The following is a 19,301-nucleotide window of genomic DNA, read 5'->3' as shown; positions in this document are numbered from 1 at the left end:
CTTAGACATAAGCAGAAGTGTGGTGTAGTGCAGTCTAAAGAGCCAAATTTGAGTCCCAGTTCTGTCTCTTACTAGCTGTGTGAACATAGGCAACAGATGCCCATGAAAGCTCTCAGCACAGTGTCTGGCACATAGAGAACACTACATAAAAGTTAAGTGAATAGCTCATATCACTTCTCCATGCCTCATTCTTCCATAGTAAGATGGGAATAATAACTGCCTACCTCATAGGGCCATGATAAAAGATGATGCAATCATGACTAACATTTAGGTTATGTTTGTGAGAATGTTTATACACTGTGCAACCCCATGTAAATGTCAGCTGCAATGTTTGCCAAGGTCACTATCAGAAGCCTCTTCCTTCCTCCACAACCTCTTTTGCACCCTCACACATGGAAGCCCAACTGAGCTGAGCCCCGCCGCAGCCTCTGGGCCTCCAGCAGGGTTCTGAGGAGGCCAGACTGTGACAAGGTAGAGAGGGGCTTTGCCCTTCTGTTTGGACAGGCAAGCAGCATTCTCTGCCGGGCCTCTCAAGGGCCTGCTTCAAAGGCCACTTGTGTCTTTGCATATGATTTCGCTATCCATTGCAGATGTCTGCTTAGATGCTGCCATCTGTTCCCTGGCAATTTTCAAGTCCAAATTGCATGATTGCTCCCCTGAAGCGTGTTCTCTCTTGATTTGGCTCCTCTGTGTCTCTTCGCCTCTATCCACTGTTTCCTTTTATTTTAAATGACATTTATTGTCTTCCTTACTGTTTTTAAGGTGTTTTTTCCATTATAAAAGTGATACTGTACATGTTTTCTTAAAGAAAAACTGAAAAGTATTAGAAAGTAAAAAGATGAAAACAAAGCCAGCCAGAGAGTCCCACCACCCAGAGATAATCACCATTAACATTTTGGTATATTTCCTCAGTTTTTTTCTGTGCACAGGCTTTGCTTGTTTTTGTGAGGCTGAGATCATATTGTAAAGAAAATTGGGTCCCCTGCTTTTCTCACTCATAGCATAAGTGTTTTCCGTGTTAGGAAAAACTCATCATAAATCTCACTTAAATGGCTGTTACTGCCCTAGGAGTGCCAAGCACCATTTTATTTGTACTGGGAAATTTCATATAACATAAAATTTACAGTTTTAACTATTTTAAAGTCTACTATTCAGTGGTATTTAGCATATTCATAATGTTGTGCAACCATTGCCATTATCTAATTCCAGAACATTTTCATCATCCAAAAAGGAAACCCTGTACCCATTAAGCACTCACTCTCAATTTGTCCCTCCCCTCCAGCCCCTGGCAACTACTAATCTGCTTTTCGTCTCTGGATTTGCCTGTTCAGGACATTTTATATAAAGGGAGTTAGACAATATGTGTCCTTTCATGTCTGGCTTCTTTCATTTAGCATAATGTTCATCCATGTTGTACCACGTATCAGTACTTCATCCTTTTCCATGGCTTAATAAGATTCATTATATGGATATATCACATTCTGTTTATTGATTCACGTTAATAGACGTTTGGATTGTTTCTATCTTTTGGCTATTACGAATAGTGCTGCTATGAACATGCATGTCATTTGTTTTGTTTGAACACATGTTTTCATTTATTTGGGGTATAAACGTAAGAGTAGAATTGCTAGGCCATATAGTAACTCTATGTTTTACTTATTGAGTAACAGCCAAACTATTTTTCACAGTAGCTGTGCCATTTTATATTCCTACCAGCAATGTATGAGGGCTCCAATTTCTCCACGTCTTAGCAAACACTTGCTGTTTTCCACTTACTATTATTATTGTCATCCTAGAGGTTATGGAGTGGTATCTCATTGTGGTTTCTATTTGTATTTCCCTAATGGCTGATGACATTGAGCACTTTTTTAAATATGTTTGTTGCCATTTGCATAGACTCTTTGGAGAAATACATATTCAAGTCTTTTGCCCATTTTTAATTCTGGATACTAGAACCTTATCAGATATATAACCTGCAAATATTTTCTCCCATTCTGTATTGTCTTTTCACTTTCTTGATAGTGCCTTTTGATGTGTAAAAGTTTTTAATTTTAATGAAATTCAATGTATCGAATTTTTCTTTTCTTTTATTGCTCATGCTTTTGGTGTCATTTCATTTCATTTCCTTTCTTTCTTTTTCTTTCTTTTTTTTTTTTTTTTTTTTGAGATGGAGTCTTGCTCTGTCACCCAGGCTGGAGTGCAGTGGTGCAATCTTTGCTCACTGCAACCTCCGCTTCCTGGGTTCAAGCAATTCTCCTGCCTCAGCCTCCCGAGTAGCTGGGAATACAGGCATGTGCCACCACGCCCAGATAATTTTTTGTATTTTTGGTAGAGGTGGGGTTTCACCATGTTAGCCAGGATGGTCTCGATCTCCTGACCTCATGATCCACCCGCCTCGGCCTCCCAAAGTGCTGGGATTACAGGCGTGAGACACCGTGCCCGGCCGCTTTTGGTGTCATTTCTAAGAATCCATTGCCAAACCAAAGGTCGTGAAGATTCTCCCTTATGCTTTCCTCTAAGAATGTTACAGTTTTAGTTCTTACATTTAAGTCTTTCATCCATTTCAAGTTAATTTTCATGTACAGTGTGAGATGGGGAGATCCAACTTCATTGACACAGAGTAGGTCCTTTATAGCTGTTTACTGAATAAATAGTTGTATCCTGTATTAGGGCACTGAGTTGGAGGCTAATGGGTGGGCAGATGGAGTGCTGTCCCTTGTGCAAAGGTATCAGGGACGAAGCATCTGGCATAGAATGAGGAAGTTCTGAACTGTATACTGAACTCATGCTCTGCCCTCTGTTTTAGGGAACTTTTAGCAAAAGATCAAGGGAGAATTCTCTGTTCCTGTCAGACCCCAAAAGTAGTAAATACATTCATTTTAAAAGTCAGTGAGTAAGGCCAGGTGTGGTGGCTCATGCCTGTAATCCCAGCACTTTGGGAGGCTGAGGCGGGCGGATCACCTGAGGTCAGGAGTTTGAGACCAGCCTGGCCAACATGGCGAAACCCCATCTCTACTAAAAATATAAAAAAATTAGCCAGGCGTGGTGGTGGATGCCTTTAATCCCAGCTACTCGGGAGGCTGAGGCAGGAGATTACTTGAACCTGGGAGGAAGTGGTTGCAGTGAGCTGAGATCACGCCACTGTACTCCAGCCTGGGTGACAAGAGCAAAACTCTGTCTCAAAAATAGATAAACAAATAAAATAAAAAGTCAGAGAGTAAATGGTTTAAAACTCTAAGAGATAGACAATCTGAATGTTTTTTTTTTTTTCAGCAAAATCCCTTTGTTTTCTGCTTATGACACCATTAAGTAACATCAGACATATCCTATACAGGTTTTTCTACCCTTTCTTAGAAGGCAAAGTTTCTCCTTAAAATGTTCAAGTGTTTCAAAGTTTGGGGGACTGTGATTCCAGATCCACTGTCCTGCACTACCTTCAGGGCAAAGGACAAATGAGGTTCTTCCATGGTCAGGTACTCTGGGCATGATCTGGTCACTGTTTCTTCCCCATGAGGTAACCTGCTTTCCTCTTTTTAATTCTAACCCGATGAGCCTGCCAGAGCATCAGTGTCTGTGTCACTAGTTTGCCAGGGCTGCCATAACAACATACCACATACTGGGTGGTTTAAACAACAGAAATGTATCATCTCACAGTTTTGGAGGCTAGAAGTCCAAGGTCAAGGTGTCAGCAGGGTTGGTTCCTTCTGAGAGCTGTGAGAGAGAATCTGTTCTATGCCTTTTTCCTAGTTTCTGGTGGTTTTGTGGCAATATTTGGTGTTATTTGGCCTATAAGCACATGACCCCGATATCTGCCTTCATCTTTACATGGTGATCTCCCTGTGTGCATGTCTGTGTCCACACTTTTTCTTCTTATAAAGATACCAATAATATTGGATTGGGGCCCACCCTACTGCAGTATGACTTTATCTTAACTAATTATATTTTCAATGACTCTATTTCCAAAGAAGATCGTATTCTGAGGTACTGAGGGTTAGGACTTCAACATATGAATGCTGGGAAGACACAACTTGACTCAACACTGTGTAGGGCTCAGAACCCAGATAACCACCTGGTAATACCTATGAGAGCAAGGTGAGGCTGTAGAGCAGATTTGAGGAAAGGGGCCCAGCAGAGGCATCAGTAGTGTTTATACTTTGAAGAATCTGGCCACTCTGAGAGTGAGCATTCTACCAAGGCTACTCCATGCCTGCCTTATCTTGGAAGTGTTACTACCCACTCATAAAAGGGCAGGTGAGCAGATACTCACCTGAGCAGGGAGTCTTCTGGCTCTTAGAATCACAAATTCTTGGAATTCAACGTCCAGGAGCACTGAAAAACTTTGTAGACGAGGCCCTGGTCTAGCAGCCCCATGACTGTCTGAGTAGATATAATCAATAGGTGCCTGATACTGGGGAGCTCCATTACCCACATCACTATGGCCGTAGTGTGCACAACCACAGAGAATCAGAGTTACTATCTGCCACCCACTGCCCACACTTTCCACTGGTCTTGTAACCAGGCTAATCCTCAGATAAACCAGGCCTACCAGATATAGAGGCGTCCAACCCTGATCCTCATTTCTGTCACCAATCGCCAGCCACAGGGTTATCCAACACATCCCTTCCTCTAGTACCTAGGCTGCTGACTCCATATGTGGCCTGCCAAGAGTTCTTGGCATAGGAGACAGAGGAATTATCCTCACATAGGTCATGTGATTGTTCCTTCAAATCTTGGATTCAAGGCCCATGTCTCACCCAAAAAAATAGACGTCCTTACTCATAAAGCCAGAAGCTCCCTGAAAAAAATTATTTACTCAACAGTGATGGTCACTGAGCATTGACTGTGTGTCAGTGTTAGAGTGCAGTAATAGAGTAAACATAACATACAAGGTCCCTGAGCTCGTCAGCTTACATTCCAGGGACAGATACAGTCAATAAACAAGTAAAGGAAAAAACACAAATTACATACAGTACTCTGAAGGAAATTGACAAGTTGATGAGTTAGGTAATGGGAAAAGCAGAGATGAGGGGAAAGGAAATGTCTACATTATGTAGGATAGTTAAGAAAGGCCTCTCTGAGAAAGAGTCATTTTAGCTTAGTCCTGAGGGATGAAAAAAGAGCCAGGGTACAAAGATGTGGAATAAGAGTGACCCAGACATGGCTAACAGTACGTGCAAAGGCCTTTTGGTGGGACTGTGCTTGGTGTGTTTATGGAATAGTAGGAAGCCAGTGTGTCTGGAGCAGAGGGAGAAAGAGGATGCATGTAGTAAGTGAAGCCCAAGAGGCAGTGGGAGATCAGATCATGTAGTGCTTTTTAGGTCTCATTAAAGAGTTTGAATTACATTCTAATTTTGATAGGAACTTATTGGCAAGTTTTGAGTGAAAGAGTGGTATGATCTGACTTGATGCATTAAAGGATCATTCTGGCTGCTGTGTGGAGAATAGACTGTAGCAGAGCAAGAGTGAAAGCAGGGAGAACATTAGGAGGCTACTGAAGTCAACCAAGAGAAAATGATGGTGGCTCAGCCCATAGCGGAAGCAGTTAAAATGGTTTAAAAAGAGAGAGAGAGAAGAAAAGAAAAGAAAACGGTCAGATTTAGGATGTATTTTTGAGGTGGCATGAACAAGACTCAATGGATTAGATGTGGAGGGTCAGAGAAAGGGAAGAATGAAACATAGCCCCTAAGTTTGCATAATGGTGTGTGCAGAGGAGCCATTTCCAGAAGAGGAAAGACTACTGATCATTACCTGGCAGTGGAATTACAGGGCCCTCTACTAAGGTCTCTATGTTGTGATGCTAACAGCTCCCATAAGCCCTACCTTGATAGACCAACTCAAAAGTACCTACGTAACAAAAATCCAAGCCAAGGATCCTAGAAGCCCATCCACCTCTGGGCGATGAACAACATGGGAAAAACTGTTTCAGACCTACTTTTCAGCCTATGCAATTCCCTGTCAATATTTTTACTGTTGAAGAAAATTTGTACAACTTACTAGCCTGAGAGAGAATATGGTGGTCAGTCACCCTCCTAAGTGACATGCTCAAGCTCAAACAGGCTATCATATGAGCCTTTTTCATCTGTCCTATGCTGGACAAATGTGCTATGCCTGTGCCAACTCAAGGAAATACGTATCTGAAAAAATTAAAAAGAAAGAACTTATGCTTCAGAGTCTAGAACGCATAATTTCCCAGGTGAAAGGCTTTGAGTATTGTTAGACAAAATGTCTGTTTTTACACATGAAAAAATGCTTAATAGTCATAGGGAAATGCACATCAAAACCACAGTGGAGTATCACTTCATTTCCAATAGGATGGCTATGATCAAAAAGATAGACAATAACAAGTGTTGGTGAGGATGTGGAGAAATTAGAACCTTCATACACTGCTAGTGGGGATGTAAAATGATGCAGCCTCTTTGGAAAATGGTCTGTGAACTCCTCAAAATGTTAATCATAAAGTTACATTTGACTCTGCCATTCCACTCCTAGGTATATCCACAAAAGAAATAAAAGCGTATGTCCACACAAAACTTGTACACAAATGTTCATACAGCATTAGTCATAATAGTCAAAATGTAGAAACAATTTAAATGTCCATCAACTGGTGAATGGAAAAAAATATGAGGTATATCCATACCATTGAATATTGTTCAGCAATAAAAATAAATGAACTGCTGATGCATGCTACACATGGATGAACCTTGAAAACATTGTGTAAAGTGGAACAAGCCAGTCACAAAAGGCTGCATATCGTATGATTCCATTTACTTGAAATGTCCAGAATAGGCAAATTCATAGAGGCAGAAAACAGATTACTGATTGCCAAGGCCTGGAGTGCTGGGGGAGGAATGGAGAGTATAGTATTTCTTTTGGGGGTTATAAAAATGCTCTGGAATTAGATAGTAGTGATGGTTGCACCACTCTATACTGAAAACCATTGATTGTATACTTTAAATGGGTGAACTGTATGGTATGTAAATTATATTTCAATAAAGCTGTTTGTTTTATTTTAGTTTTGTTTTATTTTATTTTATTTTATTTTATTTTATTTTATTTTATTTTATTTTATTTTATTTTATTTTTGGGACAGGGTTTCACTCCGGTTGCCCAGGCTGGAGTGCAATGACGCAATCTTGACTCACTGCAACTTCCACTTCCTGGGTTCAAGTGATTCTTGCGCCTCAGTCTCCCGAGTAGCTGGAATTACAGGTGCATACCACCATGCCCAGCTCATTTTTGTACTTTTAGTAAAGACGGGGTTTCGCCATATTGCCAAGGCTGTCTCAAACTCCTGAGCTCAAGTGATCCACCTGCCTTGGCTTCCCAAAGTGCTGGGATTACAGGCATGAGCCACAACACCCAGCCCAATAAAGCTGTTTAAAACAAATGTCTTTTCTCAAATGCCAGTCTCTACAACCTTCTAGAACAGTGCTGTCTAATAAAACCTTCTGTGATATGGAAATGTTCTGTATCTGCAATGCCTAATATGGTAGCAACCAGCCACCTGTAGCTATTAAGAACTTAAAACCTGGCTTGTATTACTAAGAACTGAATTTTTAACTTAATTTTAATTAATTAAAACCTAGCCACATGTTGCAAGTAATTACCGTATTGGACAGCTCAACTCTTGAATTCATACAGAAATTTAGTTTCTGCTCAAAGTTTATCCTCCACTTCTCCTTTCTCATGGAATTAGTTTCTCAAGAAAAGATAGACCAGGCAGGGTGGGACACGCCTGTAATCCCAGCACTTTGGGAGGCTGAAGTGGGAGGACCACTTGAGCTCAGGAGTTGAAGACCAGTCCGGGCAACACAGTAAGATCCTGTGTCTATTTACAATTTAAAAAATAAAATTTTTTTAAAAAAGAAAAGATAGGGCTTTTCCTGACCCCTGGCTACACAAACACCTTCCAGAAGAAGAATTTCTTTACCTCTACACTCCTGCTGTGTCCTGACTGCCCTGGCCTAGTTTGTCTCTACAGCATAAGGACTGATTTTCTGACATGGCTCTGGGGCTCTCCTGTGTCAAAAGAATTCCTGGTCAGGTTGTCTCTGCATATGTGACAACTTCTCAGGAAAGTTGATTCTGGCCCAGATTGACTAATTGCCTATCCAATATAGGAGCAAAAGTTACTGACTGTAGAGGCTAAGTGCCTCAAAAACCCAGCCTCCCACCTCAAGAATGTCACAAAACCCCAGCTTCCCACCTCAAGAATGCTCCAGAACACATGTTACACTCTTTCAGCCAGCAAAGCCTGTCCTACTCCACTTGGGGTATGAGTGTGTGTGTGTGTCTGTGTGTGTGTGTGTGTGTATACATGGTATGAGCAAGACCTTACGACAACTACTATAGCCCTATGTCTTCAACCCAAACTTACCCATACCCATTACACAGCCAATAGCCAGCACCATTAAGAGGAAAATCATGTTATGGACTGAATGTTTGTTTCCCCCTCCCCTAAAATCCTGTGCTGAAGCCCCAACCTCTAATGTGTTGGTATTTGGAGGTGTGGCCTTTGGAAAGTAATTAGGTTTACATGAGGGCATGAAGGTGGAGCCCCTATGGTGGGATTAGTGCCCTTATAGAAGAGGAAGAAAGCAGAGCTCTCTCTCTCTCTCTCAGCCTTGGGAGGACACAGAGAGAAGGCAGCTGTCTACAAGCCAGGAAGAGGACCCTCACCAAGAATTGAATCATCTGGCACCTTGATCATGAACCCTCAGCCTCCAAAAACATGAGAAATAAATGCCCATGGTTTAAATCATCCAATCTATAGTATTTTGTTATGGCATCCTGAGCAGACTAAGACAGAGCACTAGGAAACCGAGTCCCACATACAGCCTAAGTCCTAGGCCCTCTTCTCTCATTTATGCCTTGTTTTTTACCTCCTGCTCCATTCTGCAACTATTCAGCTCTTGACCTCAGTCTTCATCTCTTCTTTCTGGCACTGCTCTCACCCCATAGACTTTAATACAGATTTGGTTTCTCCTTCTCAACACTTGATATTCTTCTATGGAGACAGTTTTTCTCCACACTCTGGCTCCTCCCAGTTAGAGCATCTCTGAGTCACCCTCCGCTTAATCTGGCCTTAATCTCTCCCCAATAATGACCCTCACAGTTGGGAGGCTGGCGACTCATCTGGAGCCTGAAGGGAACTGAACCTTAGTTATGCTGTTGTTTCCAAGGACAGGGTCTTTTTCTTCCAAGAAAAAAGTAATGAATTTCTCAGCAGTCAAAGAACAATTATAATTAAATGTTTGATAACCTACAAAAAAAACTTGTTTGACTCATGAATTTGAGACTTAAACAGTCTGGAAAACCTTGTGACTGCTTTAAATTGACCTCTGCAGGTTGAGGACCTGCACATCTATCATAATTTTCACTGACCATTATAAAAATTAGCCGGGCATGGTGGCAGATGCCTGTAATCCCAGCTACTCAGGAGGCTGAGGCAGGAGAATTGCTTGAATCTGGGAGGCAGAAGTTGCAGTGAGCCAAGATTGTGTCACTGCACTCCAGCCTGGGCAACAGAGCGAGATTCTGTCTCAAAATAATAATAATAATAATAATAATTTTCACTGACCGGTGACGTTTCTCGCAAACCCATGCAAACTTTTCAGTACCACACACTCTTCACTTTTTATTCCATGACTACACTAGATTCCCATATTCCACTATTCTAGATTGCTCTATACCACGCCCTGTAGCCCTTCACAAAAACCCAATGGAGTTTGTGTCATATACCCCACCACCATACAGATGTTGAAAGTTTTCATCATTTCAAATTTCATGAATTCATTAAATCAGCACATATGAACCAAGTACCTAAACTGTGTGTCAAGGCCTGTGTTGGATGCTTTGGACGAAGAAATTGGGAAAATACAGTTTCTTGCCCTTGAGGAAACAGGTAGAGGAAAAATAAATCAACTTTTTAGCAGGTAGGCCAGGCCAGGTGACAAAGTTGCCACTGTACCCCGCAGGCCCCATTTCAATCTCTATTATGAGAAACATGGCTTCCCATCAGGCTCTGCATGCAGCAAGAAGCCAGTGTTTGCTCTTGATGGCGATGATGATTTGGTATTTTTGCAGATTAGCTCTTATACTTGAGGACCGTTCAAATTAAACCCAGGTCAATTTCATCAGGCGTTGTCACTCACTGGCATTTATGACCTTTTAGCTAAGTACTTACGTGCTAAATAAGCAATGTTACCAACTGAATTTACTTAATATGGACAAGATTGCAGTTTACCAAGACTTTCTCCTGAAGTCTCTAAATTACCAGCTACTTCAGTGAATTGTCTTAATTATCTACTGCAAAATAGAGACAAATTATCTTCATTCCTGTCATAGAGTCTAGGGAAGGTCTGGGTGCTTCCAGAATATATGCCCATTGCTTTATGAATCTGTTACCAGCTGTTTGCATGCCTCAGTTTCCCCATCTGTATTCTATGATTCTTGCCATATACATATAATGGAGACAGAAAGATGGTATCACAATGCTTCAGATAGCTTTAAATAAAGCATTTTGGAGGAGAAGAAACAGCCCAAAAGTAAACCCAAATCTTCTGTTAGGTGTGCATTAGCCCCAAATGGCATTTCAGAGTTGCTTTAAGAAATGTCAAAGGCAGTAGTCCAAGCTACTGCCTGCTTGAGGCCAGCTCTCTATCAGTAGAACAGAACACTGAATGAATGAATTCACTTACTGATGCTTCAGCTTCTTCTGTAGACATATTGACCAAAAGGTGACCATTAAGAGGCAGCCCAGCAAATCTCCACTGGTAGTATTTTTCAAATGATTTATTTCTATAACCTACTATATATGAGACATTGAAAGAGATAATAAGAATACATTTTCTTACCTGAGAGAAAGATAAAACTCGACATGAGAATCAATCCATAAAGCTTCTGATATATGATGTGTTCTTTCATTGTCTAAGTCTGTGTTTAAAAAGTCAAAAATATTCCCAGCTCAGATATTCAGAAAAGACAATTTCTAAGCGTATGTGACCACACTTCTCCTTTGCATACCACCTAAGGTGTTTTTCCTATTGCTTAAAGTCATGTCAGCCAACCACATGATAGGCATTTACCAGAGATACCCAGCCTGGCTGAAACCTCACTGATGGATTTATCTATATACTAGCTCAATAAATTTTATTGAATCCCTTCTATGTGCTGGACACTGTGTTGCTCCCTGGGAATACAGTGCTGAGAAGACAAGACACAGATATCTGCCATCATAGGACAGTTAGCCCTGTGGGGAGGACAGACATTAAATGCATAATTACAAAATGTGAGGCCAGGAGCTGTGGCTCACGCCTGTAATCCCAGCACTTTGGGAGGCTGAAGCGGGTCGGTCACCTGAAGTCAGGAGTTTGCAAGCAGCCTGGCCAACATGATGAAACCCCATCTCCACAAAAAAAAAAAAAAAAAAAAATTAGCCAGGCATGCTGGCAGGCACCTGTAATCCCAGCTACTCGGGAGGCTGAGGCAGGAGAATTGCTTGGACCCGGGAGGCGGAGGTTGCAGTGAGCCGAGATTGCGCCACTGAGCTCCAACCTGGGCAACAAGTGAAAACTCTGTCTCAAAAACAAACAAACAAACAAAAAACCAAAATGTGATACATTCAACCCTAGTGCACAAACTTCAATTCAACTACTTGTAGTTGTAATGATCCTAAATTTCTTGAAGAAATGTTATGCAAGAAGACCTTGTTGACAAAAGTAACTCATCAAATCATTTGTATTTTTAAGGCAGATCTGTTTAGAGAAATCTAATCACCATTTCATTACGTTCACCCAGCTTCTCTCCTTAATTAATTGTAACTATAGTGTCTTATGTGGAAATTGCACTGAAAACCCTCTTTTCTCCAAACAAAATGGTGTTAAAACTGCAAATCCTACTGAAACATGTTACAGAAAATTGGCAGTAAGGTGCTGATGGGCATTTCTGATTTTAAATAAAATATACTTCTGAATGATTTACTACTGATTTAAACATTTCCTTTTCTATAAGATAATGCAACATATTGTATTTCTTTCTACCTCCAAGTGGGATTTGGAATGAATAGACCCACTTTACATTTAATGTAAGAGAAGCCAATTAGGAAGTCAAATGAATCTTGAGCTTGCTATGAACGCCAGCCATTAATCAGGCTCTTCATATTTACCAAGGATTCTACCACCATTCTCATTAGAATAATAAGAGAATTTGTATGAGTTGGATGGATTTTCTAAACTATGAGCTTAGAAGTAAGGGGGTGTCTAAATCTTTTACGACTTGCAAAATGAAATGCAGCTTAAATTTATAGTGCTATAAGAGGACTAGGCTAAGAATCAGTAACTGGCTGTGAGGCCATACATATTTCTGTTCCTTAATTTCCCTGGGCCTCAGTTTCCTTATCTGTAAAAATGGAGATAATAATCTGCATATTTCTCAGAGCTGCTCCTGAAGAGGATCAAATGAGATGATACTTCGAAGGCAATTTTCAAAGCATAAAGTGCTATAGAAATGGATATGATTGCTATCTATAAAATGGGATTTTCAACAGCAAGTAATCCAATTTATATTTTTCTTCCATTTCCTCTAAACTTTTATAACAACTTCAAGGTATGTTTCAGAAACTTACCTGGTGCCCAATAAATAAATCATGGGACATTTACACAACAGAATACTATGCAACCATTAAAAGGAATAAAGGCTGGGCGTGGTGGCTCATGCCTGTAATCACAGCACTTTCAGAGGCTGAGGCGGCTGGGTCACTTGAGGCCAGGAGTTCGAAACCAGCCTAGGCAACATGGTGAAACCCTGTCTCTACTAAAAATACAAAATTAGCCAGGCATGGTGGTGCATGCCTATAATTCTAGCTACTTGAGAGGCTGAGGTATGAGAATCACTTGAATTTGGGAGACAAACAATGCAGTGAGCTGTGTTCATGCCACTGCACTCCAGCCGGGGCGACAGAGCGAGATTCTGTCTCCAAAAAAAAAAAAAAGGAATAAGGTAAGTCTATATATAAGGCAAGAAAAGGTGGGTTGAGGAAAGGGAGTGGGGCATACGACTTTTCCATACTGTTCTGTACTGTTTGGTTATTTTACAAAGATTATAAATTAGTTACATAATTTTAAAAATCAAAGGAAAGGAGAAAGGAAGAAAGGGAGAGAGAGAGGAAGGTAAGGAAGATAGGAAGGGGAGGAAAGAGATAGGAAGGAAAAATGGGAATTAAATGTTTCCTTTATACTTCCTGTGATTCTGTACTGTTTGCTTTTACAATGAGCATACATTACTTTCACAATTTTGAAAAAACATAAAAGGAAGGAAGGAGGAAAAGTAAAGAAAGAGGAAGGAAAAGAGAAAGAAAGGGTGAGGATTAAAGACTTGAATTTTATACCTCACACAATTTCAAGCAATTTGGTTATTTCATGATGCGTATTTCTTAATTTTGTGGTTCAGAAAAATTTAAGGGAAAGAAGGAGAGAGGGGGAAAGAGGGAAAGAAGGAAGGAAAGGAAAGAGGGAGGGAAGGAGGAAGGGAAGAAGAGAGACACTTACCTGAGAACTGGACTCTTTTAACTTCCCACCCCCAAATGACCAGATATTGTCTCTAAATTCCTATGTTTGATGTGAAATGAAAGAAGCACAAAACAGGAGACTCATTTTCTGCTGTCCATGCCTCAGTCACCTTCTTTTCTGCATCAAACCAGCCTCTCTGCTCTTAGCTTTATGGGGCTTATTGATCCGGGTAGATCCTCTTTTTGCGGCTTGTAGCACGTCATGGGGCTGCTCTCCTGAGCATAAAATCAGCATGGGCAAAGTTCTCAGATTATTACAACCCTGCAATAACCCATTAATTTGAGGGCTCTTTCCCAGTTTTCACTAAGGATTATCTTCAGTTCCCAGTTGATTATTGCTTTAATTAAATTGGATATATTAAAAGGGTACTTGTTTACTTGACTAAGGCTCATTTCACTTTACTGAGAAAGTGGGGAGGAGGAGGTGTAGTGTTCAGAACTATGAGCAGAAAGCAAAGGCCAAAGAGGCATGAACATATTCACATCTTACTCCATCAGTAAGGTGAAGCCAGCTATTTACCCTCACTGGACATTTATTCTTCAAGTCGTCTCGAAGGTAAATAGATTTATTGAACTGGCTTTATGTTCATCTCAAGAAGGGGATGTTGTTTTTGTCCCAGAAGGTGTCATTACAGCCCCTTAGGGGTGACAGAAATACCACCAAATCCCATGGAGGATTCAGAGATGATCCTTGTCAGCCTCTGAACTTCACAGGTGAGGCCCCTGGGGTCCCAAGGGTAGAATGACTCATCCAAAGTCATAGAGCTTGTGAAAGGTAAAGCAGGAGCTAGAACCAAGGTGTCCTGACTACCAAACCAGTGCATTTTCCTCTTCATCTCATATCTTCAACAGAAAATTCAGTCTAATAGGAGGCTGAGTCGACCCAGCTTAAGGCCAGGATTCTTCACAGGGGAACGGAGAAGGAGGAGGTGTATTGGAATTATCCATGATTCACCCCAAAACCCACAAATTGTGATCAGAGTAGTGAATAAGAACCCAGGCTCTGCGGAAAGACAGGCTTGAGTTTGAGTCCCACCTGTGTGACTTGTGGCCAGTTCCCTAACTTCTCTGGAGCCCCCAGTGTCCTCATTTGTAAAATACTGACCGTGGAACTCACCTCATATTGCTGTGAAGATTACATAACACACAGTATGTAAAGTGCTTGGCCCAGCGCCTAGCACCAGGTTCCAGCACGACTGCTCCTGTCTAAGACTCCACTGCTTCTCCTTTCCAGTAGGCACAAGGCTTAGGTTTTGTGACCTGTCCCCAACGTGGGGTCACACAGCCTACAAGAAGATGTGGAGCCATTACCAAGAAACATATTGACACTTGCCTGGCATGTGTTTATATTTCACACCATGCCTGCTCATTGATCTGTCTCCCTCACAACACTAAGCTCTGGTAGGGCAGGAACTCCAGTTCTCCAGTGGTTCGCATGCTGCCTGGCACATAGAGGGCGCTCAATCAATACTTCATAAACTATGCCTTTCTCCCCTACTAGAGTGTAAGCTTCCTGAGGACAGGGAAACACATCCTGTTCTTTCTGTGCCCTGCCCCAGGAGTTAGCACAGTGCCTGACACATAGTAGGTGCTTAATTAATGTTTGCTGAAATGAAGAAAAGAATTTAGAGGAGAATTATTTATATATACTTAGATATGTCATCAAATATCTCTGGAAAAGGACCCTGGTAAGAATAGTTGCTTCTAGAGATGGAAACTGAGGAGTTTTGGGTGGGAGGAAACCTCAGTTTTCACTGAACATGCTTTTGTACTGTAAGAATTGTAATCATTTGCATGAGTTATTTTTTCTCAAAGAAAAACACTATGTTTTGTTAAAAATCCAACATAGCACAAATGAAATAATTGACTAGAAAATTAAATTTGTACAAAAAAAAAGAAATTGGAACTCTTTTGTCAGGAAAACAATTGTCACCTGGGAGGGCTTCAACGGGTATCTTCCATTCCCTGGAAGGTTATAAAGAGAATGTTGACCATCTGCTCTCCATATCTACAGAGAAGTAGGAAATTGGCTGAAATTGCAGTGGGAGATGTGAGTTAGATATAAATAAGTCATTATTGACAATAGGAATTGATAAGCACCAGAAAAGGCTATCACAGGATGTTATGAGCCATCCATGCCTGGAAACTCAAAGGCCTAGATAGCCATATGGCTCTGCTGATTTACTTGTCCTCCCACAGAGAGGGCTGAGCTGATTGACTTGTTGCAACTCTGTCCCTGTTTCTAACACTAGAACAGACCCTTAATCTGTTGAAGGTCCAAGCCTTCTTCATTCCCTCTCCCTTTCCTGGTGTGAGCATCCCACCAGGACAGTTGGTGGGGAATAGCAAGTCAGCTATTGAATTTGGGGCTCAACCATAGAAACAGCAAAAGGGTCCAATGCTGGAGGAAAAATCATCTATGCTGACAACTCCTTAAGAGACTTTGAAGGACAATTTTACTTATACTTGATTGCCAACTTAAAAACTACCACCCAACTACCAATGATTGCCTGCTCATTGTCATTCCCATGCATTCCTTTATACTTTCACTACATATGTGGGCATTCCTTAACAGTCTGTAGTACTATTTTGCATAGTGATACTACATGTTTTTAAACATCACATAAATTTGCCTCCCTCCCTCCTTTCTTTCTTTCTTTCTGTCCGTCTGTCTGTCTGTCTTTCCTTCGAGACAGAGTCTGGCTGTTGCCCATTCTGGAACACATTGGCACAATCAAGGTTCACTGCAGCCTCCATCTCCCAGGCTCAAGCAATCCTCCCACCTCAGCCTCCAGCGTAGCTGGGACCACAGGCATCCACCACCACACCTGGCTAATTTTTGTATTTTTTGTAGAGATAGCATCTTGCTATATTGCCCATATGGTCTCAAATTCCTGGCTCAAGCAATCCTCCCACCTCAGCCTCCAGAGTAGCTGGAACCACAGGCATCCACCACCACACCTTGCTAATTGTTGTATTTTTTGTAGAGATGGCATCTTGATATATTGCCCATATGGTTTCAAATTCCTGGCCTCAAGCAACCCTCTCACCTTGGCCTCTCAAAGTGCCAGAATAACAGGTGTCAGCCACTGCACCAGGCTCATGTTTTTAAACATACTATAAAAGGGGTCATACCACAAGAGATACAGTACACCATAGTAGCTAATAAAACAGACTCTGAAGCCAGACTACATGGTTTTCCTAACGTCTCACTGCCTCAGCTTCCTCATCTGCAACATGGAAATGATGATGATGATGATGATGATGATTTAATGGTGATGATGGTATCCACCTCTATTATTTGTATAAAATCAATGAGATAATATATGTAAAGCACTTAAAACACTACCTGGTACGTAATGAATGCTTTATTAAGTATTAGCTATTATTACCTATTCTTCTGCAACTTATTTTTCAAGCATAACAGTATTCATATAATCCGCAATCATTTGAGTGCCCACTGTGTACAGGCAACATTCTGAGATGCTAAGGATTCAGCAGCAAACAAAACAGATAACTCTATCTCCCCTCAAAAAGTTTCTGTTTTAAAGTTGGAACAGGTCACATTAATAGATATGAGCCCAGTAAGCAAAGATTCTGCATTTAATGTTGCAGCTGGGGGAGGTAGAAAAGGCTCTAGGCGTTCACTCATGATTTGGCTCTCTGTTTGTCCGTTATTGGTGTATAACAATGCTTGTGATTTTTGCACATTGATTTTGTATCCTGAGACTTTGCTGAAGTTGCTTATCAGCTTAAGGAGATTTGGGCCAAATTATGAGTGAAATCCCATTCACAATTGCTTCAAAGAGAATAAAATACCTAGGAATCCAACTTACAAGGAATGTGAAGGACCTCTTCAAGGAGAACTGCAAACCACTGCTCAGTGAAATAAAAGAGGACACAAACAAATGGAAGAACATTCCATGCTCATGGGTAGGAAGAATCAATATCGTGAAAATGGCCATACTGCCCAAGGTAATTTATAGATTTAATGCCATCCCCATCAAGCTACCAATGACTTTCTTCACAGAATTGGAAAAAACTACTTTAAAGTTCACATGTAACCAAAAAAGAGCCCACATTGCCAAGACAATCCTAAGCCAAAAGAACAAAGCTGGAGGCATCATGCTACCTGACTTCAAACTATACTACAAGGCTACAGTAACCAAAACAGCATGGTACTGGTACCAAAACAGAGATATAGACCAATGGAACAGAACAGGGCCCTCAGAGATAATGCCACATAACTACAACTATCTGATCTTTGACAAACCTGACAAAAACAAGCAATGGGGAAAGGATTCCCTATTTAATAAATGGTGCTGGGAAAACTGGCTAGCCATATGTAGAAAGCTGAAACGGGATCCCTTCCTTACACTTTATACAAAAAATAATTCGAGATGGATTGAAGACTTAAATGTTAGACCTAAAACCATAAAAACCCTAGAAGAAAACCTAGGCAATACCATTCAGGACATAGGCATGGGTAAGGACTTCATGTCTAAAACACCAAAAGCAATGGCAACAAAAGCCAAAATTGACAAATGGGATCTAATTAAACTAAAGAGCTTCTGCACAGCAAAAGAAACTACCATCAGAGTAAACAGGCAACTTACAGAATGGGAGAAAATTTTTGCAATCTACCCATCTGACAAAGGGCTAATATCCAGAATCTACAATGAACTCCAACAAATTTACAAGAAAAAAACAAACAACCTCATCAAAAAGAGGGCAAAGGATATAAACAGACATTTCTCAAAAGAAGACATTTATGCAGCCAAAAGATACATGAAAAAATGCTCATCATCACTGGCCATCAGAGAAATGCAAATCAAAACCACAATGAGATACCATCTCACACCAGTTAGAATGGCGATCATTAAAAAGTCAGGAAACAACAGGTGCTGGAGAGGATGTGGAGAAATAGGAACACTTTTACACTGTTGCTGGGACTGTAAACTGGTTCAACCATTGTGGAAGTCAGTGTGGCGATTCCTCAGGGATCTAGAACTAGAAATACCATTTGACCCAGCCATCCCATTACTGGGTCTATACCCAAAGGATTATAAATCACGCTGCTATAAAGACACATGCACACGTATGTTTATTGTGGCACTATTCACAATAGCAAAGACTTGGAACCAACCCAAATGTCCATCAATGATAGACTGAATTAAGAAAATGTGGCACATATACACCATGGAATACTATGCAGCCGTAAAAAATGATGAGTTCATGTCCTTTGCAGGGACATGGATGAAGCTGGAAACCATCACTCTCAGCAAACTATCGCAGGGATGTAAAACCAAACACTGCATGTTCTCACTCATAGGTGGGAATTGAACAAGGAGAACGCTTGGACACGGGAAGGAGAACATCACACACCGGAGTCTGTTGTGGGGTGGTGGGAGGGGGGAGGGATAGCATTAGGAGATATACCTAATGTAAATAACAAGTTAATGGGTTGTAGCACACCAACATGGCACATGTATACATATGTAACAAACCTGCACGTTGTGCACATGTACCATAGAACTTAAAGTATAACAATAAAAAAAAAGAAAGAAAGAAAAGAAAAGGCTTTAGGCGGGCCCAGGCATAGCAGCTGCAGCCCAGCAGCAGTGGCAGGGCAGCGGCGGCGGCAGTTCGCTGGAGGCCCGGCGCCCCCCGCAGCCCCTCCCTGGCGTGGTGCATGGAGACCCGGCCAGCCGCTCGCCTCTGAGCCCGGAGTGGC

At 41.3% G+C, this 19,301-nt stretch overlaps 1 protein-coding gene across 1 annotated transcript in view; it reads right to left on the bottom strand.

Annotated features, from left to right (window-relative positions):
- The window catches only part of ADGRG4 (adhesion G protein-coupled receptor G4), a 121,368-nt gene extending 102,617 nt beyond the window's left edge, over positions 1 to 18,751 (bottom strand). The window contains exons 1-4 of the mRNA XM_054472067.1: positions 18,714 to 18,751; positions 15,501 to 15,575; positions 14,685 to 14,853; positions 10,857 to 10,935 (exon numbers count right to left, since the gene is read on the bottom strand). Coding sequence (XP_054328042.1) covers positions 10,857 to 10,926 — 70 coding nt within the window. The 5' untranslated portion in view covers positions 10,927 to 10,935; positions 14,685 to 14,853; positions 15,501 to 15,575; positions 18,714 to 18,751. The remainder of the gene's footprint in view (positions 1 to 10,856; positions 10,936 to 14,684; positions 14,854 to 15,500; positions 15,576 to 18,713) is intronic.
- Between the last annotated feature and the right edge of the window lie 550 nt (positions 18,752 to 19,301).

This window comes from Pongo pygmaeus, chromosome X (assembly GCF_028885625.2).
Source record: "Pongo pygmaeus isolate AG05252 chromosome X, NHGRI_mPonPyg2-v2.0_pri, whole genome shotgun sequence".
Taxonomy (NCBI): Eukaryota; Metazoa; Chordata; class Mammalia; order Primates; family Hominidae; genus Pongo; species Pongo pygmaeus.
Note: the sequence above shows the minus strand (reverse complement) of the source record. Positions and strands in the feature narration are given on the sequence as shown.